Source organism: Musa acuminata, chromosome BXJ3-8, assembly GCF_036884655.1.
Source record: "Musa acuminata AAA Group cultivar baxijiao chromosome BXJ3-8, Cavendish_Baxijiao_AAA, whole genome shotgun sequence".
In the NCBI taxonomy this organism is placed as follows: Eukaryota; Viridiplantae; Streptophyta; class Magnoliopsida; order Zingiberales; family Musaceae; genus Musa; species Musa acuminata.
Window position 1 is genome coordinate 39720001 of NC_088356.1, and position 27346 is coordinate 39747346.

The following is a 27346-nucleotide window of genomic DNA, read 5'->3' on the forward strand; positions in this document are numbered from 1 at the left end:
TTTGGACGTCGTAATGGAGGTGTTTGTTCGGCAAATGAAATGATTGGAGAAGGGGAAAAGGCACAAGTGTGCCTCGAAATTATTGGTGGTTGAGCGATTGCAGTCATCACGGTTTTGTTGAGGAGGGACACATTGCTATTTAAACTATCTGCTGCAGAGCTGTTCTTCTTTTTCCTCCGCTAAGTCAAAAAATCTGCATGCAGGGAAACCTATTGATCTGCTTCGGCAAATAAGAACACATAACAAGGGGTGGGTGCATGGTTGGAGGCGGAAAAGGAGGCTCGAGTCTTACCGTGTCGGTGACAACAATTCCGGTTGACCTCGAGGCTCGGGCATCCAACTGAGTGAGAGGTCGACAGCCCCCGTGAGGCCGTGCTACTGGCCCGTCCTCTGCAGCTTGGCAGCGCGGCCGCTTGGCACTCATATAAGGCCGGAAGGACTAAGGAGGAGTACCGACGCTTTCACGTGGCGTAAACCAAGTGTGATGCTTTTCGCAGGATACTTACGATCGCTAGTGGTCTCCGCATGGTCGCCTCGTCCTCCATGATTTTTGTCTTTTGCTGAAACAGCAAGGCATGACATTTCCTAGCCTCGGAATCAGCTGAATCCCTGTAGTTATCCCCATACAGAATGTTCGAGCCATGTAAACATATGATCTTATCTCGTCCTTCCGCACATCATGCCAATGCTAAATTAATTGGGAGGCTTAGCCAAACGATATTAATTGTTGCATTACAACATAATAGCTTTTGTCTCATCGTATGGTTTCTACTATCAAGATTTCTTGTACCAACTGTTGAATATTTGTATTGAGCGTATTTAAGATGTGATTATGTTATTATATAAAAAAATTTAATGTTAGAAACTGAAATTAAAAAACGATAGATCAAATCTATCATTATCTTTTAATGTCATCCAAAAATTTTGCATCTGATCTGTTGACGCACCATCATGGAATCAAAAATCACATTGAGAATAATTATAATATAGACAATCACATGTAGAATATCTATAATATAGAGCAAAAGGTACAATTAAAAAAATCCTTCTATGATCTCATAAGAAATCATAGAATTAGATTTTCTTTCTATTTACTGATAACTATCATTAGAATTTAATCAAATTTATAATATATCTTACCTAATTAGATAAGATCATATAATTTGATATTTTTCTACTTGACCCATTAATTAATAAGATATTAAAAAGTTTAATATCAAAATAAATAAAATATAAGTTTATTTAAAAATAATTTTACTTAATTATATTTAAAAAAATTAAAATACATTTTGTACATGACCATGAATTAAAAAAACTAATAAGTCCAATAAGTATAATAATACTATATTAAGTCTAACTAGTAATACGAGTCAATATCATACTCTATCATAATACTATTAGCTTTTCCTAATAATATCCATAATAACCTTATAATTTATCTTATTAAGATAATTCTATTATTATATTTATAAACATAAATGTAAACATGAAAACAAATATTAATAACTATAATTAAGTAATAAAAATATCAATAATAGCCATACCTATGACTTACTTATAAGTCTCATTCTAAAAATATATTATTTAAATATTTTAGATAGTAAAGTTTTAGTAAATAAATCAATAATCGTCAAGGTGGTGCTTTGGTTCTCAATTGATATATATTATTTTTAAACTTTTTTTTAACCGTTAAATATTTTATCTCAATATACTTGCAATTGCTAGAATACTTATCATTCTTATAGAAGAAAATTACTATAGTATTATAATAAAATATTTTCAGTAGCTTAGCAATTGAGTTGATCATATCAAGTCTTAATCGCAACCATAAAGCTCGAATTGTGGTCTTAAAACATATCATAAATTTAGTTTCCATTGTTAATGATGCAATAAGCGATTGCTTTATACTTTTCTAAGAAATATCCTCTCCAACTAACATAAATCTAAATCATGAAGTAGACTTCCTATCATGGAGGTAATTTATAAAATTAGCATATGAATATTTCATCATTTTAAACTAATCCAATCTCTTGTATGTGAGCATATAATATTTTATTATAGTATTTGAATTTCACACACATAGAAGTACTACTAGCATGCTAATAGAAACACAATAATATATTTATATTATCCTTAATTTATGATATGATTTATGATATTTATGTTTCATAAATATGATAAATGACATGCTCATGTTTTCGACTTTTAAGATTGAAGTATATGCTTTCCAAAAATATCATTCTAAATGTCCTACACAATATTAGTTTAACATGCATAACATTAATGTTTACATTAAGTAAAAAGCAAAAGGCCAAAGTGTACTAGTGGACTTGAATATGAGGTTAAGTTATGATAATAATCATGCATATAGTAACTAGAAGTTATGATTGGATTTTAATTGGTCTTAAATAAATGTCAAGGCTTGAATGAGTTTGAACATAATTAAAGTAAGAAAATTTAAGTTTTAAACCTTATGTATACGAAGGATCATAAGCTACTTAGACATAAATAGAGTAATAAAATATGAAATAGAGATGCAAATCAAAGAGGAGTGTTATACTAAATGTTGAGATACATAAGTGAAATTAAAGGATATGTTTAGATCAAAAATATATCTTTACGTACCAAAGTAAACTCAATTAAGGTTGCTACAATATTAAAATTATATTAATAAAAAAAGAAAGGAAAAAAAAAACTTGAAATGAGACTTAATGTGATTGAATCCTAAACCTCAAGTTAACCTCTTAAAAATCTCAATCTTATTTTATTATCATCCTCTTTACTAACTTGATAGCCCATGATCCTTTCTTTTCTTTATAGTCATTCTCTTAGCTTTTTTCATAGAGATCAAGAAACCTCATCTTTAATGAATATCGAGAAAAAAAAATTCAACTCTTCCTTTGCTATACTTAGAGTTTCAGTTTTATAGATTATAAGCAAATCTTTCTAGCTACTTTGAGGTAACATAGACTTTAAATTTATCTATAATTTTTTGCTATGTTTTAGATGATTCCTTATGATTTTAAGGCCTTTGGGATAACTTTAATTTGAAATTAATGCATAGAGTTATTATATTCCTAATTTGAGATATTTAAAATCTCTTATTTTCTAAGAAGAGATTCTATTTGGATTGAATTATCCCTAGGGATATGATTAAGCTCTAGCATTTTGATATATTATAAAAGGCTCCCTTAGGGTTCTTGTGATTCAGAATTTCGTGAATACCAGCTCTGTACACTAAGATATGAGGTTTATAAATTTAAATAGTCCTAACACAGTTTCAACAGAATAGATTATGTATTAGTTGCTGAATTAGGAGGTTAGTTTATCCTCTAAATTATCCTGTTTTAAGTTAAATTTTGGTATGTACTTAATTTTATATATTTCCTTGTTAACTAAAAGTTTCATGATAATTCAAGATTGTTTGATCTGCTAGAATAGTAAAGCAAAATTTCATCATAGAATTATACAATAGTTTAGTTGATGCTAGCTAGTTTATTTAATTATAGTGTGAATTATTAGAAAATTTGATGGTAGAATCTAGATAAAATTTTAGGTTAATTATGATTTATTTTATGAGGAATTTTATCAAATTTTTCTATGGATTATTATAATAAATTATTATAAATTAATTATTCAAGAGGTATGATTCTTAATTAATATATTTCATGACCCTATGCTCCCAATTTGATAGGTGTATCGCACCTTAGCACACTCGATCATTAAAAATATGATATTTCCTTTACATATCAATTCCTATAAATATATTTCATAAGTTTACATGTCTAGCTTTCTATTTCCTTTTCTATGAATTCTTCAGTTTATTCTATATAGATTTCCTCAAATAGATCTCAATTTAGAAATATTGTGTTCACATCAATTTGATATAACTTAAGATCATAATGAATTATTAATGTCATAACGATCGTTAATGAGTTTTTTTTATAAACTAAAGAAAAGAACTTGTTATATTCGATATTTTAATTTTGAGAAAAAAAATTTGGGTCTATTTGTAATTAACTCTTTTATAATTATTGAGTAATTCAATGAGTTCTCAAACACTATTCTGGTCCATTGATTTACAACTCTTCTTTCATCGTATCATCACTTTTCAGAATCGCTACTTTATATGGCTTGTGAAAATAATAAATGATTTCTTTTCATCCCTATATTATAATTTGATTCATGTATATAATTATCAGAAATGATATATCTTCTTTTCTTTTGAGACTTTCTTAAAACTGTCAGTTGTCGTTGTTTTACAATATCAGTAGCCATGATATCAATATCATGTGGAAGTTCATTAATGTTATTTTATTATTTATCCTTATTAATTCTTTCAATGATTTAAGAAATGCCAATATCTCGAATAGGAAATGATAAAGGAGTATCAATATGTATCTTTTTGATATCAAAATGGATCCTTCAAGATTTTTCACTCCCATTGATTTTACCATTTTTTAGAAATCTTATATTATTATATTCTATTATCCTCATATTATGATTAAGGTAATAAAAATTATATCACTTGGATTTTTCTGGATAATCAATAAAATATCAAAAAATAGTTCTTGGATCCAATTTTTTTTTTTATGTTGATTGAAGATTCTTAATTTTACAAAACAATCCTAAATATGTAGATGTCTCAAATTAGGTTTTCTACCAATCCATAACTCAAATAGAGTTGATGGAATTAACTTACTAGAAATTTTATTTAAGATATACATACTTATCCTAAGAGATTCATTATACAATGACTCAGGTACAAAAGAATAGCTATCATGTTTCTAATCATATCCATAAGAGTATGATTTCATATTTCAATAATGTCATTCTATTATGGTATACTTGGTAAAAGTATACTAAGTATAAATATCTTGCTTTTCTAAGAATCTAATAAAGAGACTAGCATTCTAATCGGATTCATCATGTTTCTCATAAAATAGATAAAGTAATTTTAATTTTTCTATCTAATTATCTCTTAACCTCATTTATGTACAATTTAAAAGTATCAATAACTTTAGACTTTTCATATATTAGATACACATAAATATATACGGATAAGTCATATATAAATATGATGAAATTTTTTTCTAAAAGAGAAAATATAAAATAATTCACAAATATCAATATGAATAATCTCAATGAATTCTTTACTTCTTGTGATTTTTTTTTAATGCTTAGTTTGCTTTTCCTCAATGCAATCTATGTAAACATCAAAATCAACAAAATATAAATATCTTAAAATATTATGCTTCACTAATCTTTTAATTCTTTCCTTAGAGATATGCTCTAAATATTTATGTTATAATATAGAAGATCTTTCATCATTGAAACTATGCTTAATCCAACATTTGATTATAGGGTTATTAATATCTTTACAAACATAAGATTTAAACTAATTCTATATAAATCATCACATAAAATTTTAAAATATTTTTTTATTAAATCATAAAATATATTGAGTTTATCATTACCAAAGATAATATCCTAACTTATCAATTCTAGATAGAGAAAGTAAATTTTTAGAAATAGTAAAACATAGCATGTGTCAAAAGGATTCATCAGATGACTTGTATGATGATTCCTCACTTTTGCTTTGAGATGATTTCTTGTAATGATGAATCTTTTATATTTTTTTAGGTTCTAGGTTGAAAAAAATCTCTGCATATGTAATATAAGTTGAAACACCAAAATCAATCCACTAAGAATTAGAAATAACTTTTGTAATTTTTAATTTAAAACAATCAAGTATATACCTCCTTTTTTTTTTGAACTAAGTCTTATGTTTAATTATTTTTTATATGTTATTTCTTATTATAAAAGAAGCACTTTACTTTGAAAGCTTTTTTTTCATTAGTCTGCTTAACATTTTCAAACCTAACAAATTTATTTAGTGGACCATGCTTTAACCTTCTTTTATTATTATCAACTCCTTGAGTAATAGTTAAAATATCATGAGATTTTTTTTATTTCAATCTTAATTCTTTTTAAACACATATACTAGTCAGTTTATTCAAGTCTCACTTATTTTTATTTGTTTTATAGTGAATATTGAATGGATTAAACTGAGGAAGAGAACTAAAAATGAATTGCAAAAAGAAAAACTCATCAATATTCATGTCTAATGCTTTAAGTTTTGTAGTCTTGTTAGTCATATTAAGGATGTGATCTTGAATCTCTCGAATTCTATCATACTGAGCTATAGTCAATTCTTCAATTAATGTGTTAGCTAATGACTTATTAATATATTTAAATTTATCTATAATAGTTCTTAAGTATTCATATGCGCTAGTTGTAAGCGATAATGAAGTTTTTATGTTATTTATAATTGTCATTCTTATAAATGTTGAACTAAGCCTATTAAATCTTTCTTAAACATTCATTTCATTCATTTATTCTATAGTACTTTCATCAATCAAGTCTATGGGCCTTTCAATAACTAATACTAAGTTAAGATCTAATATGCCTAGTGTGAATTACACATGCTCCAATAATTCTAAATAATTTGAACTAGAGAGTATAATGATACTAGAAGCATATGAGTGTATAAAAGAAAGTGTCACTGTAAAATATGAAACAACATTTGATATCATCCATATTTCACCTTTGGATAAAATATTGACATATACAATGTCCACTTAAAATTATTTGTAGATGGTTGATACCATCCTTATGGAATAGTATTGTTATTATTGAGTATACAATCCTAAATTATAAAATATTCAAAATAGTATCACCCTACCCATCACGTAATTATTCGAAGTATATTCTCACTTAGAATTATCAAATATCCTAATTATATGTACTATTGTGAATATTATTTTCTCAATATCATTTAGGATTAATTCATTAATCAATCTTGTAAGTTATTTATTTAAGCCACTTTGGTAATTACAAGACTAGTTCAATAATATAAAATATAAATATCCTACAAATGATAAAATATATTATAATTTATATCTCATAAGCATACCATTATAGGTCACCTTGACAATTACCGATCTGTCACGAACGGTCATCGCGCACCCGCGACAACTCCGTTCAACGAACCGTTCGTCGCTCGCGTCTATATGTACAACTGCTTGGCAGCATGTTTTATCTTGGTTTTGAGTTATTTTGCTTGTAAAAATGTAAGTTCGAATAAGTTGCAACGCTACAAAGTGATCGCTCACCGAACCGAGCAAAATCGCCCCAAAACAGCTCTGTTTTCGTGTGCCACGGGCTGTTTTCTACAGTCCACTTCCGCTCATCAAAACGTCAGCCATCTCAGCCCCTTAGAACCCCCCAGGTGGAACCGGGCTGGATGGGGCTTCGGTATAGTGTCGGGCGTTAAACAACCTTTCGCAAGTTCACACGTTACCTTGACGGGAACTTATTGTCGTGCTCGGCACCCGATGAGCAGCTGTTTGTGGACTTGCAGCTGTTTGTTCAACCCTCTAAAGTCCTTATTTTCCTCCTCTCCCTCTTTTCTCTTGTGCACGCAAGGTGCTCGCTGAATTGCTTGTAAAGCTTCCCCCTTTCGCGAGACATCGGGACTTGTCCGTCACTCGTTCTTTTGAACTAATCAACTTGCTCTTTTACAGGTCCTTCGGGACCTGCGAGAGGTTGCAAGTGGGCTGATCTTTGCGGAGTAATATCGTAAGGGCAAAGCATGACTTAGGCAAGGCAAGCTAAGTTCGCGTCTTGGCCGTAAGGGTGCCTCACGTCTTAGGCAATTCCAGCTAAGACCGTGACATTGTGGTATCAGAGCGGGCAAGCACTTCAAGCGAGCAGCGAAAGAACTTTGCAACTTCACCATGACAAAGCATCGTGGCAAATCAAGCAAGACGGGGCAAGCCGGACCCTTGCCCCAAGCAACTACAGGTGGGCTGCATGTGCACACTCGCTCTCATGCTGTTGGAGCGGCTCAAGAGGAGCGCGGTAGCGAACATGATGAGCGAGAAGTTGGCTACTCTCCACGAGTGGAGGAGGCGCAATCTGGAGCGCCAATTGGGAAAAAGAGTCACAAGGAGAGACTCACAACAACGGAAACCCGCTTGATGTTCTTGAAGTGAGCGTGGAGGAACTCTACCATGGCCAACAAAGGCTTGTTGGGATAGAGAGCTCGCAAGAGAAAGCAGAGTCCAGGATCGACAAGGTCGAGGCCCTAGTTGATCGATTGTCAGATGACACCAAAGACTCCGTGCAACACCTGCAGGATGTTGTGGTGGAACTCGCTTCAAGGGTGGCCATACTCACAAGAGCACTAAATGCGGGAGGAAGCAACTCCCGCGTTGCACCACTACAAAGCTTGAGGGCACTCGAGCCTCATGGTTATGGGAAGGCCAGAGATGCCAAAGAGCTCGAGAATTTTATGTTCGACATGGAACAATACTTTCGAGCTACGAGGCCCGATTCTGAAGATACCAAAGTTTCTATAGCAATACTGTATCTGAACGGAGATGCAAAACTTTGGTGGCGAACCCGTTAGGAGGAGATCCAATAAGGTTAGTGTTGGGTTGACACTTGGGAGGACTTGAAGCGAGAGTTGAGAACTCAGTTCCTACCGGAGAACACAGAGTTCGTTGCAAGAAGGAAATTGAGACAACTCCGTCAGAGTACTTTCATCCGAGACTACGTGAAACAATTTTCTACGCTAATGCTGGACATATAGGACATATCCGAGAAGGACAAGTTGTTCAACTTCCTTGATGGTTTAAAGCCATGGGCTCAACAAGAACTAAATCGAAGGAATGTCACCGATGTGGTTGGGGCAATTGCTACTACAGAAAGGCTAACCGACTTTGTTTCCTTTGAAGACCTAGGAAGAAGGAAACAATCTTCAAGCAATCGCCCTGCAAAATATTCTCGAGGGAAGGAGCTCGGGGGCAAACAAAAGAAGAAAAGTTCCCACAAAGGGCCAAGCCCGAAAGGCAAGGCCTCGAAACCTGGCGGATGCTTCTTGTGCGAAGGGCCACACATGGTGAGGCAGTGCCCACAAAAACAGGTACTCAATGCTTTAATAGCTTCCATTCACCCCCCAAATCAGACAAGGGTAAGACGGTCGCTCTTAGTTCGAGCAGTTCTGAATCCAACAGTGACGATGAGGACTCGCAAGGATCCCGGATAGGAGTAATGCATTTGTTGAACACCATGCGGGGTCAAGTGGGGGAGAGCACAAAGACAAGGCTACAAAAAGCAGGAAGTGGTGAGTTGATGTATGTAGATATTAAGCTAAATGACCAAACGACCCGTGCAATGGTGGACACGGGTGCTACCCACAACTTCATTGTCAATCGAGAAGCAAAGCGACTTGGGTTGATTTTGGAGAAGAGCCCAAGTTGAATGAAGGCGGTGAACTCGGAGGCTAGGTGAATCTCCGGGTTGGCAAAGGGAGTTCCCATCAAGATCGAAACATGGAGCGAGAACACCAACATGATAGTGGTGCCATTGGACGACTTCTAAGTGATTCTTGGAATAGAGTTCATGCATGCGATAAAGTTGGTGCCCATGCCATTCTTAAACTCTTTGTGTATGATGGGAGGTGACGACCCCTGCGTGGTTCCCGTCTCTAGGAGAGGAACCAAGGAACCCCAACATTTATTGGCATTACAACTGAAGAAAGGGGTGTGAAAAGGTGAACTAACATTTGTGGCTGCTATGAAGCTAGAGCCACTCGACGAAAAGGCCATTCAAGAACCTACTGTGGTGGTGAACGTCCTGAAAGAGTTCACCGACGTTATGCCACCCGAGTTGCCGAAGACTCTTCCACCACACAGAGGCGTGGATCACAACATCGAGCTGGAGCCAGGAGTGAAGCCTCTAGCGAGACCATCCTACCGCATGTCCCCGCTAGAGTTGAAAGAACTCAAAAAGCAGTTAGGTGAACTGCTAAGCGGTGGTCTCATCTGCAGCTCTGAAGCACCATTCGGAGCTCCAGTTCTCTTCGAGAAGAAACAAGACGGGAGCCTCCTACTATGCATCGATTACCGAGCCCTCAACAAGGTGACAGTGAAGAACAAGTATCCCATCTCGCTTATCGCGGACTTGTTCGATCAGTTGGGCAAAGCCAAGTATTTCTCAAAACTCGACCTTATGTCGAGGTATTGGCATGTGCGGATTGCTGAAGGCGATGAAGCGAAGGCTACCTATGTGACCAGGTATTGAGCGTTTGAGTTCTTAGTGATACCTTTTGGCTTAACCAACGCTCTGATCACGTTCTGCACTCTCATGAATTAGTTATTCAAGGAGTACTTGGATAAGTTCTTGGTCGTCTACTTGGACGATATTGTCATCTACAGTCAAACGCTCGAGGAGCATGTCAAGCACCTTCGGACAATTTTCAAGGTTCTCAAGTAGAACACATTGTTCGTGAAAAGGGAGAAATGCTACTTTACCCAAACGGAGATCTTATTCTTGGGGCATTGAATCGGTGATGGCTCCATTCGCATAGACAAATCAAAAGTGCAAGCGGTTGTAAAATGGCGAACTCCAAAGAAGGTGCCAGAGTTGAGATCGTTTCTTGGTTTCATCAACTACTATCGACGCTTCATAATAGGGTACTCGAAGCGTGTAACTCCACTGACAGAGTTGCTGAAGAAGGAGCAGCCTTGGAAGTGATCTGACAAATGCGAAATAACATTCCAAGATCTGAAGGCTACTATTCTGGAAGAATCGGTGCTCAAATTGTCAGAATATGGGGAGCCTTTTAAAGTCCATACAGATACTTCAGACTTCGCTATTGGGGGAGTACTCATACAAGTCATCCGGTGGCCTATGAGAGCCGCAAGCTCAACGAGACCGAGTGGCGGTATCCAGTACACGAGAAGGAGATGACAGTGGTGATCCACTGTCTACGAGTTTGGCAACATTACCTTCTCGAATCGCGATTTGTGCTGAGGATAGACAACATCGCTTTGAGCTATTTCCAAACACAGAAGAAACTTTCCCCAAAGCAAGCATGATGGCAGGACTTCTTGGCTGAATTTGATATGGCAATAGAGTATAAGCCTAAAAAGGCAAATGTCGTGGCCGATGCATTGAGTCAGAAAGTGGAGCGCATGAATTCCGTACAATTGGAGGGCGGAGGCCAAGCAAGTCAATTGCACTCCAACTTCCTTTTCAGGATTAGGGATGGACTGTATAGTGACCCCCAAGCAGTTATCCTGATGCAGCTCATCAAAGAAGGCAAAGCACGATGATTTTAGGTCCAGGATGGACTCGTTTACACAAAAGGGAATAGGGTTTATGTTCTCCGAGTGGACAATTTGAGGCGTGAACTCTTAAGAGAGTGTCACGATTCCCTTTGGGTTGGACACCTAGGCATTCACAGAATATTGGCTCTCGTGGAGAGGGTCTTCTACTGGCCGAAGATCGGGATTGATTTGGAGGAATATGTTCGAACATGCCTCACTTGCCAATAAGACAAGGCGAAGCAACGGAAGCCTGTGGGACTTTTGGAGTCATTGCCCGTACTAGAAAGGTCATGGGAGAGCATTTCCTTGGATTTCATATCAAGCTTGCCACTTGTAGGGAGACTCGGATCGATACTCGTGGTGGTTGATCGATTTTTAAAGTATACAACTTTCATTGCTGCTCCCCTATACTGTTCAGCAAAGGAGGCGACCAAGCTGATGATGAAGGATGTAGTGAAGTACTGGGGAGTCCCGCACAATATCATTAGTGATCGAGACGCTCGATTCCTGGGACGATTCTGGACCGAGCTATTCAAATTATTGGGGTCAAAGTTATACTTCTCCACAAGCCTCCACCCCCAGATGGATGGCCAGACTGAAAGGATAAACTCGCTCTTGGAGCAATATCTTCGGCACTACGTGAGTGCCAACCAACGAGATTGGATGAAGTTGTTGGACATTGCCTAATTCTCCTACAACTTGCAGCGGAGCTCTGCTTCCAACAAGAGCCCCTTCGAGATCATTACAGGACAATAATCGTCAACTCCTCACACCATGGCAATCACGTATACTGGAAGTAGTCCGTTAGCCTACCACTTCGCAAAGGAGTGTCATCGAAATGCAGATATTATGCGGGCTTACTTGGAGAAAGTGACAAAAAGGATGAAGAAGTGGGCAGACTTGGGAAGGCGACCGCAAGAGTCAAGGTTGGCGATTTGGTATTGGTAAAGCTCCAACTAGCATCACTCCAATTCTTTAAGAACAAAGTCCACAAAGGATTAGTGCGCAAGTATGAAGGGCCCTTCCCAATTATCACTCCAATTCTTTAGGAACAAAGTCCACAAAGGATTGGTGCGTAAGTATAAAGGGTCATTCCCAATTATCAGTAGGGTAGGCAACATCTCCTACAAGTTACAACTACCGGCGTGGTTCAAAATTCACAACGTTCTTCACGCTAGCAACTTAAAAGCCTACCACTCGGATCCGCAAGATGCTTCCTGAAGTATTCCAACTCGGCTACCCCCCATCACAACCTCCTATGAGAAGCGAGTTGAAACCATTCTGGCAGACCACAAGATAAAACTACCCAATGGAGCTGAGCAGATAAAGTACTTGGTGAAGTAGCGAAAGCTTCCCCGAACTGAAGCTAGTTGAGAGCCTAAAGATGCCCTACGACATGAAGAAGCAATCATCAACAACTATCAACAAGTGTTGATAAGGGCGTCGATAGTTTAAGTGGGGGAGAATGTCACGAATGGTCGTCGCGCACCCGTAGCAATTACGTTCAACGAATCGTTCGTCGCTCGCATCTATATGTTTAGCTACTTGGCAACATGTTTTGTCTTGGTTTTGTGTCATTTTGCTTGTAAAAATGTAAGTTCGAACAAATTGCAACGCTACAAAGTGACCGCTCACCGAACTGAGCAAAACAGCCCCAAAACAACCCAAAACAGCTCCATTTTTGTGTGCCACGGGATGTTTTCTGCAGTTCGCTTTCGCTCACCAAAACTTCAGCCATCTCAGCCCCTTGGAACCCCCCAGGTGGCACCGAGCTGGATGGGGCATCGGTATAGTGTCGGGCGTTGAACAACTTTTCGTAAGTTCGCACATTACCTTGACGGGAACTTGTTGTCACGCCTAGCACCCGGTGAGCAACTGTTTGTGGACTTGCAGCTGTTTGTTCAACCCTCTAAAGTCCTTATTTTCCCCCTCTCCCTCTTTTCTCTTGTGCACCAAAGGTGCTCGCTGAATTGCTTGTAAAGCTTCCCCCTTTCGCGAGACGTCGGGATTTGTTCATCGCTCGTTCTTTCGAACTAATCAACTTTCTCTTTTACAGATCCTTCGGGACCTACGAGAGGTTGCAAGTGGGCTGATCTTTGCGAAGCAATATCGCAAAGGCAAAGTGCGACTTAGGCAAGGCAAACTAAGTTCGCGTCTTTGCCGCAAGGGTGCCTTGCGACTTATGCAACACAAGCTAAGTTCGCATCTTTGCCACAAGGGTGCCTCACGCCTTAGACAATTCCAACTAAAACCGTGACATATCGATAAAACTTACATATATATATTATAAATAATATTTCCTGAGTATTATTTAATCTAATTTATGTTAAAACAATTTAATAATAATAAAATAATAATCATAATAAATATTAAATATTAATTAACATAAATAAAAACTTATATGATAATTGTATTCATGATAAAATATAAATTGTCTTTATGTAAAAAATAAATATCAATTCATATTCGATGTACATATGAATAACTAAACAAATACCCAAAAATAATAATTATAATTTAATTATCATATGCAATAATAGGTTATATGAGAAAATTATAAAAGAAAAGCATAATTTATATTTTTTTATTTAATATAAAACCTTATAGTAGACCGATTAATCCTATTTAATTGGGTAGGCTCAAATTTTGGCCAAACATTAGCCTAATTAAGTCAAAAGTTAATCAAAATTTGACTTTCTCATATTTAATCAAAACTTAATTAATCGAATCTAAATCTAATCAAGCAATCAAAATATAATCATCAAAATATTTGATTAAACAAATAAATTATATTGATCAATTTATATTTGAGAACATAAGTTAAAAAATTTTAATTTCTAAGGGGTAAAACTATAATTTTATTAGGATACACAATAGAATTATATAGTTTTTAAAGGGCAAACCTATGAAAGGATATATATTAGAATTAAAAAGGATTTATAATAATAAATTTATAATTTCAAATTTAAAATCATAATTTCCCTTTCACTGCATGAGACATGCAGCTGTCGTGGTGTATGGTCACCACCTATGCACTACTTACTACCTACATGGTAGTAGTACTTATATTGTCGACCGAAGTTCTCTTTGATCGTAATGCAGCGTTGTGCCATCGTGCCCACGCACGACTATATGCACATGTTGCCCAATGCCCCCTATAGTCGCCACGGTATTGTTGTATACATACGTCACCTAGCAATCCTCATAATTGTCATGGCATGTCTATGCACATATTTTTGACCAATGTAATTGCTAGTTTTTGATGTCTAATTGATGCCGACTGCAACCAGTAGATGCTATTGCAGTCGTTATAGGGTTGCCACACCCCACGATACTTCCATTGCATATGCAAACACTACCTGTAATTGGGTTGGCAATTATCGAAAGTCATAGCCCTCAACAATACTATTGTCGACAGTCGATAGTAGTTTATCAATCAAACGTAAGAAACTTTGCATTGCCCATAAGCAGGTGATAGGACGGACTAAATAGAAAAGCGGATTGACAATACACACGGATCGTTCAAGAATCGTAAATCAAAATCGAATAATACATTTTCGCAAGTGAAGGGTGATAATAAACATATCTAAGATATTTATTTTTAAAACATGACTCTGATACAAATTATAAGCATAAAAATTATGATTATACTACTATTATAAAAAAATTTAATATAAAAAATTAAAATCAAATAACAATAAATTAGATTTATGATTTATACCTTTCGATGCCATTTAGAAATCCTTTATTTAATCTATAGGTGTATCATCGTTAGATTCAAAAGTCACAGTGCTATTAATTTAGGAGGAGAACTAGTCTTATTCTCTCTTCTTATTTTTTATAGGACCGTATAAATGATGGATTAAAGATTAAGAAAGATTAAGAATATATATAATCTTGGTATATCGTCATCATATAACATGTCCTTTTCCAAGATAACAACAGACGGTCTATGATGATAATTAAAAAAATTCTTTTCATCAAAATGATCTAATAAAAAAAATATTATAATTATTTTTTTATTAATCAATCATTATTATAAAAATTAAATTAAATTTATAATATATTATCTAATTAAATAAAATAACATTGTTATCTATCGAGGCGTCCTAATGGACGCATTGCTGTCGCAGCAGATTCCGACATGTCATTGGCAATACGAAGATTCATCTTCATCAATTTCATAGGCAAAACGGTGATTGCAGAGAGCCATTAGGCAATCTAAAAAGAAGTGAAGAGGCTGCCAAAGAATAACTCCAGTCGAAGACTTTTGACTTTGATGCGTTCTGCCATTTGTGGTATTTCACCTGTTAATCTATTCCCATAGCTTTGTTCGATGGTGACAGAACAAAGAGCTTGATATGATCCATCAAACACATGTGATTATGAAGAAGAAAGGTGTCGTATGATTAGCTTCCTATCCAACACTGATTCCAGAATGCATAAGAGACTGTGGCAGGGCCCAATCGCAGAAGACGGACTCATTGCAGGCATCTTTTGATCAAGTGCAGAGCTCTCTGAGCCCGCTTTTCTGGGAGGGTCAGTGAGAACGACAAATCTTTTCCCTCACCATGTAAACAAGGATCATACCACCGTCTTCCATTTTAATTAGATAGTGTTAATGTCAACTATGCCACATAAAAGCTCATCCGATCTAATTCAGACATCTAATCCCCAAAGAGAACTGATAGGTACCTGAATTTTGTTAAACTCAAACCTAAATCATAAATCATATTTATGATTTTAATCTTATTTATTTAATAAGATTAATTTTAATCTTATTTATTTTTAATATGAGATTAATCAATAATTTTATCACGATCCAATTTGATCGAATAATCGATCTATCAATTTCGTTGAATTTAAATCACTAATCGAAATGATTAAATTAAAATTTATATAAATACATTCATCAAATCCACATAAATCAAATGTAAAATTAATCAAGGTATTAATTCATAAATAAAACTTAAATTCAAGAATTAGTGATTAAATTAAATTTGATGCACTTAGATTAAATTCAATCTTTAATCTTAAAGTCTTTTTTAGAAGAACAATTGGCACTTTGATGTCACAACACACAACAAACAAGAGAAACTAATTTGTCCGGGTCAAAAGATTAAGAACATCCACATTTAGCAATCCCCGACAAAAAACCTAAACAATTGGACAACCACCGTTGAGGTTCCAAATTCTCTTCTCTCCTTCCCTCCCTCCCTCCCTCCCTCCCTCCCTCTCACTCCTCCCCTTGAATCTTCCAAGCCAACCATCGACGAAGACAAATAAGAAGGGAGGCCATCGATGGCCACTCCTTTCCTTTCCTCCCCTCTCCTTGTCATGTCACCCGACTTTATAAACTAAGCACAAGAAATAGCTCGTAGATATGGAGACAGAGATGCAACAGGTTATCATATCCAAACCCCTGCAAGGCCACCGCCAGTTCGACGCCCACCGTGACCACTACCGCTACACCAGCCTCCGGGACATCCTCCTCCTCCACCGCTACCGCCCCGCCTTCTGCTTCTTCTCCTCCTCCCACGCCTCCGCCGGCAGAAGCCGCCATCCCCCCCGCGGCTTCGACTCCTCGGCCATCTACATCCGGAACCGGCTGGTGAACCACGCGGCGTCCGCGTACCTGCAGCCGGTGGCGATCGTGGCCGACCGCAACCAGAACTGCGTCACCAGGATTTGGTGGCGCCTTCGGCAGCGGCCGCGGGGCTGGCACGCGTGCATGCGCGACCCCTTCGAGCAGTGCATCGGGTTCGTGGCGCGGTCGGTTAGCCATGCCCTCGCCTGCATCGTCGGCCACCTCGGTCGGGTTTGCGCATGGGGGAGGACGTCGCCGACCTGACGACGCTGCAAGTCCACGTACGCTCTCATGCATTAGAATTAACGTGCCAAACTAATCCTCGTTCTCTACTTGTATGTTTGTGTTGGATGTAATAGTTGCGGTGTGGACTTTGTGATGGTTTAATTCTGTATGCTTCTGTAAATTATAAAGAAATACACATTAATATATGCATTACATATCAGCTTTTGATTGTTCATAGGTTTATTTAATTTAATCTTTTCTATAGAATGTTCAACATTATTGTAATGAAGGGGTTCATAGATAAACATGGTTTTTCCTTTGTGATAAAGGATTGATGAGACTGTTAGATTGGAAGTGATTGTGATGAAATAATTTTTTCCTTAGTCATCAATACTTTTTTTTTTTTCTTCTTCTCTATCATCCCAACTCTATGAATTATCCAAACATATCATTTTTCAGAATATTTTTCAACAGGTTTTAGAAGAAAAGATAAGAATCCTGAAAGAATGAAGGGATGGATATGCAAATCTCCTAAGCAGTAGGACAACAAAAGAGAAGAAGGTATATGCATCACATATGACATAAAACATGTTAACATGCTGAAATTATATCTTGCTATTGCAACCATTAATTATGTAGTATTCGCCATGTTTCTCAAGTATTTTGCAGTACCAAAACATAAAAAGGGACTATAGAAAGAATTAGCCAAACTTTATGGCATGGTGAGTGCTCCACCATTCAACTAGCAAATGCTGAAACCAGTCACTGTGGTAGCAGTGCAAGGATAACCAAGTGAAGCAATACAAAGACAGAGTCATCAAAGGCTGCAATCCATTGTGTTTGTATAGTTCTTGCAGCGAAGCTGGAAAAACGCCTGGTCATCAACAGTTGATGTTACTCTTTTCGAAGCAAACAAGTTGCAGGAACGATCGAGAACTATCTAAAATTCATATACACAGACCTCTCTGGCACGCTTTGGTGCCATTTCATCTACTAGTTTTGGTCTGCATCAACCGATGATGAATCGTGCTTCTCTTTGTCACGAGAAATGTGACTAGTCCACGATGGCATGCTCTTCCTTGAAAATTTCATCCCAAACATATCTTGATCGATCGCCATCATTTCAGATGGAAGCTCAGGAGGTGAATCGATCCATGGAGTTTGCTTTGCAGCAACCGTGATTTCCAGAGCAGAATCTATTGCCCATCTGCATGCACAAAGAAGCAAAGTCAATGTAATATGACCTAAATTGAATAGCAAAGGATCATTCTGCCCTGCATAAGATAATATGATCAAGATGACAAGAAAAAGGTGATCTCTGGTGAGACGAATAAAATGAAACATATGTTTTGTGATTCACAGGGTTATAGACTTCTCATTCAATACCTTTATGGCATTTTTGATAAATTATCTTATTCTGTCAGCAGCGAAGTTGGATATCGCTGAATCCAAACTGATGCTCTTCCTCTTGTGGTGCAAGAAATAAAGACCTCACTAATGACATAACACCCTCAGAAGATCACTTTCACTCTCATGTTAATTATAATGTCCTAATATACTCTCTTGCTGCTAAAGACCTTTCATACATTACTTGCGACGACCATATGAATCAACAGCATTGTTATGAATCTATCTAATGATAGATTAATCTAGCAGAACTATCACAGAACAAAAATGTGGTTTAATCTGCTTGAGGTATGCAGTATGGAAGCAGAAATTTGTCGCCACAGAATCCCACCGACGCATGAAGAATCCTGTTTCCTAGTACAGTCTGATCTCGTGCAGGCTGTAAAATGATCCTGTTGAAGCGTTGGTCATGTCTTCCCCATGCCCGAACGATCCCACCCCATAATTCCTTTGGTTACTACAAGACTACTGATCTTGCAATAGATAGAAAAACAAAAGATGCTCCGACAAACTCATACAAAGATACAGAGAACAAATTCCTAAGCAACACAGTTTTATGTGCAAGCAGTAATCAGATTAGAAGCACCACAAACTAGTCCTAGTAGAAGTGCGTTAAGAATAAAAAATGTAGTTTCATCTTTCATGTGCCAAAACATTGCAGAGAGTCACAAACAAAGGTTCGATCTAGCAATGGAGAACTGTAAAAGTGTGGAAGGATAGTAATGATAACTATCAGAAGAAAGCTGAAGCTTCAGAGAACATGTTTGTATCAGTATCTGGCTTCTCATGGAGAGGATGATTAGAAGCAGAGGTTTCGTGAACTCACCCTGGTGGGAACTTGCTGTCGTAACGAGCTTCGACGCGGAGCCACCAGAGCAGGGCCTTCTTCCCGCAATTCCCCAGAGGCTCGACGAAGGAGGCATCCTTCAGCAGAGCCAGCGGATTCTCGATCTCCTCCCCGTCCTCGCCCACCGCATCGAGATCCCGAACCCAATCGGGCTTCCCCTCGGCCTCCCTCCACAGCAACCTCGAGTTGAGCACGAACCCGGCCCACTCCATCTTCGCCGCCCGCATGGTCTTGCCCGCGCCGACGAACGCGGCGCCCGTGTGCGGCAGAGCATTGTAGGTGTGCCACCCGACCAGGTCGCCGGAGGAGTTGCAGGCCGGGCCTTGGATGGGCACAGGAGAGTTCCCCTCCTTGTCCTCCTCCTCGCTCAGCTCCGGGTCGCCGACCGCCTCGGTTCGCCCCGAGTGGGCTAGGATTCCGATAGAGACCGCGCCCATCCACTTCACCTTCTGCGCCTCGTCGAACAGGTCGACGCTATGCACGTTGCTGTCGTCCGCGAACACCACGATCCCGTCCATTCTCCTCTCCCTCACCACTCTGTTTCCAGGAAAACCAAATCAAGAACCAATATTTTGACGGAATTCCAGACCAAGATCCAATCTTTACTGTTGGATTTGGGATGACTTGAAGGGAGAATCGTTGGACCTGAGGGCGCGGAGGCGCATCCGGGCTTCGGTGAGGCGGCGGTCGGGCCAGTTGTCAGGTACGAGCTCGGGAAAGCGGATGTGGAGGTAAGGGAGTCCGGAGCGGGCGAGGAAGGCGGCTGTGTCGTTGGAGGGGACGCCGGTGGGGGCGGCCTCGACAACGAGCCAGGTGAGCGGGTAGGGAACGAGAAGAAGGGTGTGGAGGAGGCCAGTGAGGTGGAGCGCCTGGAAGGTGCGGACGTAGGTCGGGGTGACGACGATGAGCGGGCGGGGCGGCGTCCGCACGCCGTGCTGCAGTCGCTGCTCCCGCTGCACCCGCTCGATGATCCAGTGCGCCCGCACCACCTCCTCCGGGTCTGGGTGCGGCCACCGCCGGATGTGGATCCCGTGCCGGCCCACCACCACGCGGCTCCGCGTCTTGTTGGCCACCGCGAGGGACGCCTCCGCCAGAGGAGGAGGCGGGGGCGGGGTGGGGAGAGAGAGGGCCAACGTCTCGGTGCGGGTAGTGGTGGTCGTAGTGGTGGTGGTGGTGGTGGTCATGGTGGTGGTGGTGGTGTGGAGGATGGGGGCGGAGGTGAAGACGGTAGCTGTGGAGGAGGTCGTGAAGGTGGAAGGGGAGGAGAAGAGCAAGAAGAAGACAAGGCGGGAGCAGCGGAAGCCGAGGACGAGGCTGATGATGCAGCAGAGGCCGTGGAGGACGATCCAGAACAGGGCGGAGGGCGAGCGGAGGATGCCGTCGGTCTGCGCTGCGCCGCCACCGGCATCCAGAGGCCGGTAGCCGCCGCCGCTTCCGCGGCGGCTGATCTGATTCTGAAGCAAAGACATCTTCATATCCGTCGCCTCCTCCCCTCTCCTCCTCCTCCTCCTCCTGGGTTCTGCGAGTTAGAAGAAGTACGTAGAGCAGCGAAGGCAAGGAAGGTTGAGGTGCAAATAATGATCCTTTTAATAATATAGTTGGTAACTTGAGAGGTGTCATATTAAATTACTCGATGAAATGGAGATGGGAAAAGAAAGGATGATGGGACAGTAATGGAGAGAAGATTTGGTGGAAGGCAGGAAGCCAAGAAGAGAGGTGGGGACTATGAGTTGCGAGGGTGGAGCCGTCTCGAAGAAGAGAGGAGCAGTGGAATGCTTTGGATTGAAGCGAGTAGGAGTAGGCGGGGGAAGAAGAGCCATCATGGAGGCGTAGGTTGGGGGGCGAGAAAGTTGGTGGGGGCTTGCCGATGGTACAGCAACAGGTCAGGAGGCTTCCTTTGCTGTCGGGGACACGGTGAAATGGGATTTGGTGGCTGCGTCCGGATCGCTCAGATGGAGGTTGACTTTGACTTGCCATAACGCGCCTTTTCATCTTTCACACATACCACCACCTTGTGCCACGTGCCATTTTGTCTTCTAGTAGTGTTCAGCGAGGAGAGACGGACAATTACATGAGAGCTTGATCTTTATTTAAGAGGTTCATCACTAATAATACATCCAAAATTATTAGTTTTCAAATGCATCTCATACAATTCTGATGCTTCTCCATATGATCTTTCTTTCTTTCTTTCACGAGCATATATTATGATCGTATGAAGCCGAGCATCCTCCAAGCCTGGGGGTTTAGGGGTTGAAGTAATTCGGTAAGATTTGCAATAAAAAACGAGGTACATTTAGTAACACTCCTTTAATGCTTAACTCAATAATTGAACTGATTATGAACCCAATATGATATTGAATCGATCGAATCTATGCTTTGATCGATGTGTCGATCGATATATGATGTGACGTTGGATCGCCTACATGTCATATTCTATTATCAAAAAATAAAACTTAAATATGGTCCGAAGAGATGTGATATTCGATATCTATGGAATGAGTAACAACAACACCCGAGTCAAGTATTTATTTCTTTGACTTAAATATCATCTCAGAAAAAATTTCTAGTTTGACTTGATCGAACAAGTCAAATTGCATGCACACTCGATTGTCAAATTTATTGGACTGCGAACAACTACAGAATTGAGAACATTCTCTAATCTCTTCTAAATGAAGTTTAGGTGAAAACCTAGTGCATACACTTGACAACAACAACAAAAAATAAATGTTAGCTTACCTGTCTTGATCGACCCACCAACTATTCATGTGATACTTCTCTCGTACATCCACACGTATGGAGATTAAGGTACCTATCAATCAATTCAAGATGAGACTGACTTGAAATATAGATATCCTATTGAGTAATTAGATTTCCTAAAGATATATCATATCAACCATTATAATACATGAAATAAATGTTGGAGAGGTAAGCCGTCCTCATCTCACAGAGAAATGAGGGTCGGTGGCTGTCCCGTCGACGTGCTCAATTATTCCAAGCCAACTTGTTGTCAAAAGCCACTGTGAAGTTGATTGCTTTTTGTTGTTACAAGCAATAATAGTTCCACACACAACATCAATGGTGATGCCATTTATGGAACCATATTTTCACTTAAAATAATTATAAAAAATATATATGATCTGATTTCTAGGTCTTAGATCTGTTCCTTTTTCTAGCATTCCAAAATCATATTAATGCCTACAATCAATAACTGTCAAAAATCTGATTTCTGGATAACTATAATGGACACACATACCAATGGAGATCTAATGTGAACCAAAAAGACAAATAAGACATACATGTGGATTCTTGCCATGAAGTTTCCTACAGACATTTGCTGCTGCTTGCTAACCATGTGGAAGTCAGATTAGTGGGCTCATAGATTTCAAACACCAGTGGATTAGGGTTTGAGTCCCGCAAAACATGTGTGATGATTCCCTGGAACTGTCTGGACTTCATTGTCTACTGATGCAATTATTTCACACCTTCCATCATCAATGGAATGGCATCCACCAAGATTCTGTAATCAGAACAATCCAATAAAAAATTGACATTCCCCAATAATTGGAAGTGATGTGGATTTAAATGGCCACATCAACGAAGATTGAAGCACAATCATGTGTCATGCTCTGTGCTTTGATGTGTTCAGCGTCACTATGTCAATGAACTTGGACTGAGAACAAGCAAGGCATATGGGAATTGCACAGCTCTAAGCAGCACAAAACAAGACAGATTAAAAGTTGGTGTTCCATCAATGAACAGAGTCTTCAATAGAACTGATTTGGAGAGTCTACGAAGAGGTTCTCACTTCTCCATAGCTTTCAGTGGCTGCTATGTCCTAACCACTTAAAAGAGTACACCTGAGATCAGGATAAAACTCAAAATCTAGAAATTTGCACTGATGTGGAAGCAAAATGTCAAAGGTCAGCAGTAGGAACATTATCTACTACTCCTACAAAATGAAATAAATGCTGGACATAGAATCAGATGCCACAATCAAGAATTGAATTATTGGAAAGGGACTTCACATCAATTTTAATATAAAAAATTCTCCGGTGTAGCTCCCAAGAAATCATTTCCAGATGAAATATGACCAAACATATCACTCAACTACTTTGTAAGAAAAATAATGACTGATATTACCAGGCAAAATCAACAAGTCTAGACTTCCATAGTAGTTTCACGGCAGGGCCTTTAATGGCGTTTTGCTTCGATGAAAGTGAACCATAAAAAAACTGCACTCTTGGTGAAAGTGATTTAAGCTCCTGTATTTGGTTCATCAAATTAGATTGAAACTTGAAAATGAAATAACAAAAGACCCACAATTCGAAGAAAGTTTTGCATTCATTTACGGAAGAAAAAGAAAAGAAAGATTAGCTATTTGGTTTGAGGAACTTCACTTTGTTGTCTTTGGCATATTATCAAACAAACATACGCTTCAGGCCAAAATCAAGTTTCAAGGAACTTGGGCTTCAAGAACTCCACTTTGATATCAATTTCCAGTTTTGCTAAAATAAATAGGCCCCAAGGATTTATTAATAGACATGTGGTGACTAGAAATTTCACCGACCGACTAGATATCAAATTGTAAAGAAAACTAAAACCATGTTATACTGCACACAAATTACTTAAAAGGCTACCAAATGAGTCTGATGTATAAATCTAATATCTTTGAACATCCAGAATTAGGATCAGAACTGGAGCATATTTAGATCTATAACAGTTTTCTGTGTTCCTACTTCAGTAGGATTTCATATTGCTGTTTTCATGAAATTCCTAATTGTCCAAAGCAGGTCACTCTTCCAATAAACATCATCTAGGAAACTTAAAACAACACTATGTCAACTTCTATAGAAGGTTTCAGATATGGAACTAACAAGGAAGAGGAAATGCATGCACATTGTTCTACCATTCAAGAATTTAAAAGAATCTAAATAAATGTTCATATGAGTATCGTGGTGTCATCTGTATGATCTGTGGATATAATAAATACTGTTCCAGATTGTAAAGTCTTGCCTCTTATTGTTCTCTGCTCTCGAATTTTGTCTTTCTTTTCCTTCATGAATCAGAAATGTTCTAACCAGATTCCTTTCTGGTTCTTCCAGCGGTAGCTTACCCTGTCCTTGGTTCTCTCTTTTTCTCAGCTGGACCGTTGAAGAAAGCACAGCCAGCCAGCAGAAATTATAAATTTCATCTTAATTGTGTTCCCTATTGGTCAAAAATCAAAACTCTGCCAAATGCTACTTATTCAAGGAAATCAAAATTATTTGAGATAGCAGGTATTGAGCTCTATCAACAGATAAGCAAGCTCATTAACGTTTATAAGTGCATAGGTATGTCTTTGTATTGTTTATTTGACTTCTTAATTCAGACCTTTAATTTGTACATGTCCAAGTACCCAAAAAATCATTTCATACTTGGAAAAAAAATTAAAACTGACTTGATCATGCAGGTACATGACACCTCCAGACAACAACATGAAGAAGAAATATTAAACATGTCATAACAATCTGCACTGATTACAACTCCGAGAAATATATTGATTATTAGGTAATGGATGTCGACCCTGGTATCACAAGTTAAGCTGGTAAACAAACAAAAGAAATTCAAAATATGTGCAGTTCAACACTCACAAAAAGGTATGTGCCACTTCTACACATCACCCTCTTCTAGCAAAGATTCTAAGCAAGTAGAAAGGTAACAACCTATGTACAAAGGATCATTCTGTCCTTTCCGAAAGACATATTATTGAAATTCTTCCACCAGAAGTGATCATCTACAAGAGAATGAAAAAGATGTTTGCAAAAATGTATAGAAATGATAAAAGAAGTGTGACAAGTACACTTACTTAGCAAAGAAAGGAAAACATGTCGATGATCTCGATGAGAGAAGTTAGTGATGTTGGGATGGATGGGTTGGACTTGGTTGTATATGCCTGCTCCTCAACTCATCGATTTCAATATCTCGATGACATCATGAGCAGCATGTTCTTCGATATTAGAAGCATGTTGACGACGACGACCAGCCACGGTAACCTTTCCTCTGATACCAATTTGTCTCTCCATCCCATCATCAGTTAGCCAGCATAAATGCTGAAGAGAATTGTCACTCCTACTTGACTATTTTCTGCCAACAGATGATAAGAAGCTCCTCATGCTCGAGGTTAGAGAGTGGATTCATCGTTGCTGCTTGAGGGAAGATCTAACGTCACAATGTGTTCGGTGAGAGACGCAAGCTCTTCGATCCCACTTTCCTGCATCCCACCCTCGCTCATGCTCACATCCGGCTCCTGCAGCGTGACTGCATCCAGGCTGACAGCAAATGACCCTCCCCTGGCGGCCATTAACCACTCCACACCTTCCCAGGTCACTCGCGGGCACCTCTTCATCCTAACATTTATCAAGCTGGGGCAACCTCGGGCGAGAGCCTCCAGCCCACGGTCAGAGACAGGGCACCCTTTGATGCACAACTTCTTCAGAGCCGTGCACTTGGTGGCAATGTGCGCGATCTCAGCGTCGCCAATTGTCTTACAGCCGCACAGCGCCAAGCGCTCGAGACTGCGGCAGCTGCTCACAATGTGCTCGATTATTAGAGCCGTTGGGTTGATCCCGACCAGAACAAGCTCCTGCAACTGGGGGCAACCCCTGGCGATCGCCATGAGGCCGTAGTCGCCGATCCGGTTCGTTCTCCACCCATCGATGCGGATCTTCCGGAGCATGCAGCAGTTATCGGCGATGGCGGCGACCCCGGCGTCGGTGCATTCGGGGGTCTTGACGAGGTGGAGCGCCTCCAAGGCCAGGCAGGAGGTGAGGGCGACAAGGCCGCGGTCGGCGACCTGGAGCTTCTCGAGGTGGACCTCGGCGAGTTTGGGAACCCGTCCGGCGATCTTCTGAAGGACTGGATCCCATTCGCCGGAGCAGCGTATGATCTTGAGGGTTCTGAGGCTAGGGGAGCCGGCGATTACCGAGGTGAAGCACTGGGCGTTGTATAGATCCTTGAGGCAGAGGGAGCGGAGGGCAGAGGAGGCCGGGAAACAGACGGCCTGGGGGACCGCGTCGGCGAGACCTCGCAGGCGCTTGAAGGAGAGGTCCTCGAGGAAGGGGCAGCCTCGGAGGACGGCGTCGATACCGGCAGGGCCGAAGGAGCAGGAAGAGCAAGCGAAGCGGCGGAGGGCGGGGCAGTGAGAGGCGAGGGCGGACATGCCGAGGTCGGTGACGCGGTGGCAGGCCCGGAGCTTGAGGTGGGCAAGGGCAGGACATCGGCGGGCGATGAGGTCGAGGGCGTCATCGCCGATGCTGTCGGAGAAGCGATCGCAGCGGAGGGAGAGGCTGGAGACGGCGTCGAAGCGGGCTAAGAGGGCGGGGGCGGCCTCAAGAAGGGGGGCACGGGCGTCGAGGACGAGGCGGCAGCGGCTTCGGGCCTCGACGGCGAGCCAGCGGCGGCAGACGAGGGCGCAGCGGTTGCGGTCGCGGGGGCCGAGGGAGCCGACCACGAGGGCCAGGCAGTCGTCGGGAAGGTCCAGCGTGTGGTCTCGTTGCGGACGGGAGGTTGGCATGGCGCAGACTCTGAAAGAGGGATCGGAGGAGCTCAATGTGGATAATTAAAAAGGAGCCCCCTATAAAATGGAAGGATATATGCGCTAATATCAACATTTGAATGAATGGATAGAGAAGGAATGTGCAAACTACTACTCATCTTTAATAGGGGATATGTATATATAGATTTCCCAAAAATAAATAAGAATCGGTATGACCGACCGAGTCTTGTGGCGGAAATCACATCAGAACTCCGATAGATAAAGAGTCAGTACGAGACCGTTCGACTCTGAAATCACTGTTAGAGATATAATGTAACTGAAATCCAAATTAGGAGTTTATTTTTAGGATTAATTGATTTGATTAAGATGATCACTTATAGTCTGATGTTAAGGTAAATCATTATTTGATAATCTGTCACTTAATAATAATTAGGTAACTCAGCATAATAGTTCTCTACATTAATCATTATCTCAATTCAATAATTGGATAATCATTTCGTAGAATTTTATCTTCCCGATTTTATATGAGCACTTTTGTCATACACCCCCAAAATAATATTAAAAAGATA

General features: G+C 39.7%; 3 protein-coding genes across 5 annotated transcripts; 1 reads left to right on the forward strand and 2 right to left on the reverse strand.

Annotated features, from left to right (window-relative positions):
* The first annotated feature begins 16418 nt into the window (after positions 1–16418).
* Positions 16419–17069, forward strand: LOC135645395 (uncharacterized). Its single transcript, XM_065163725.1, has one exon. It carries the CDS (start codon positions 16561–16563, stop codon positions 17026–17028), a length of 468 nt encoding a protein of 155 aa, XP_065019797.1. The 5' UTR covers positions 16419–16560; the 3' UTR covers positions 17029–17069.
* A 731-nt stretch (positions 17070–17800) lies between these two features.
* LOC135646222 (probable beta-1,4-xylosyltransferase IRX14) lies at positions 17801–20972 on the reverse strand. Of its 2 annotated transcripts, XM_065165546.1 has the most exons (4): positions 19889–20972; positions 19223–19780; positions 17951–18196; positions 17801–17863 (listed from the first exon to the last, which is right to left on the reverse strand). In XM_065165546.1, the coding sequence occupies exons 1-3, from the start codon at positions 20716–20718 to the stop codon at positions 17983–17985; spliced, it is 1602 nt and encodes a 533-aa protein (XP_065021618.1). In that variant the 5' UTR covers positions 20719–20972; the 3' UTR covers positions 17801–17863; positions 17951–17982. The 2 variants fall into 2 exon arrangements, with proteins under 2 accessions (XP_065021618.1, XP_065021617.1); XM_065165545.1 differs by having other exon boundaries at positions 17801–18196.
* Positions 20973–23216: 2244 nt separating this feature from the next.
* Positions 23217–26931, reverse strand: LOC135583798 (F-box protein At1g47056-like). 2 transcript variants are annotated; one of them, XM_065162713.1, is made up of 2 exons: positions 25089–26931; positions 23217–23505 (listed from the first exon to the last, which is right to left on the reverse strand). In XM_065162713.1, the coding sequence occupies exon 1, from the start codon at positions 26793–26795 to the stop codon at positions 25404–25406; it is 1392 nt and encodes a 463-aa protein (XP_065018785.1). In that variant the 5' UTR covers positions 26796–26931; the 3' UTR covers positions 23217–23505; positions 25089–25403. The 2 variants fall into 2 exon arrangements, with proteins under 2 accessions (XP_065018785.1, XP_065018786.1); XM_065162714.1 differs by lacking the exon at positions 23217–23505 and adding an exon at positions 24949–25016.
* Between the last annotated feature and the right edge of the window lie 415 nt (positions 26932–27346).

What these genes read in the sequence shown, in the direction of transcription:
- LOC135583798 (XM_065162713.1), bottom strand. Translation starts at nt 26,795, where the DNA reads ATGCCAACCTCCCGTCCGCAACGAGACCACACGCTGGACCTTCCCGAC.
- LOC135646222 (XM_065165546.1), bottom strand. Translation starts at nt 20,718, where the DNA reads ATGAAGATGTCTTTGCTTCAGAATCAGATCAGCCGCCGCGGAAGCGGC. An exon ending in ATGCGCCTCCGCGCCCTCAG is followed by an intron (nt 19,781 to 19,888) that starts GTCCAACGATTC and finishes TCCTGGAAACAG; the next exon opens with AGTGGTGAGGGAGAGGAGAA. An exon ending in GACAGCAAGTTCCCACCAGG is followed by an intron (nt 18,197 to 19,222) that starts GTGAGTTCACGA and finishes TTGTGCATGCAG; the next exon opens with ATGGGCAATAGATTCTGCTC.
- LOC135645395 (XM_065163725.1), top strand. Translation starts at nt 16,561, where the DNA reads ATGGAGACAGAGATGCAACAGGTTATCATATCCAAACCCCTGCAAGGC.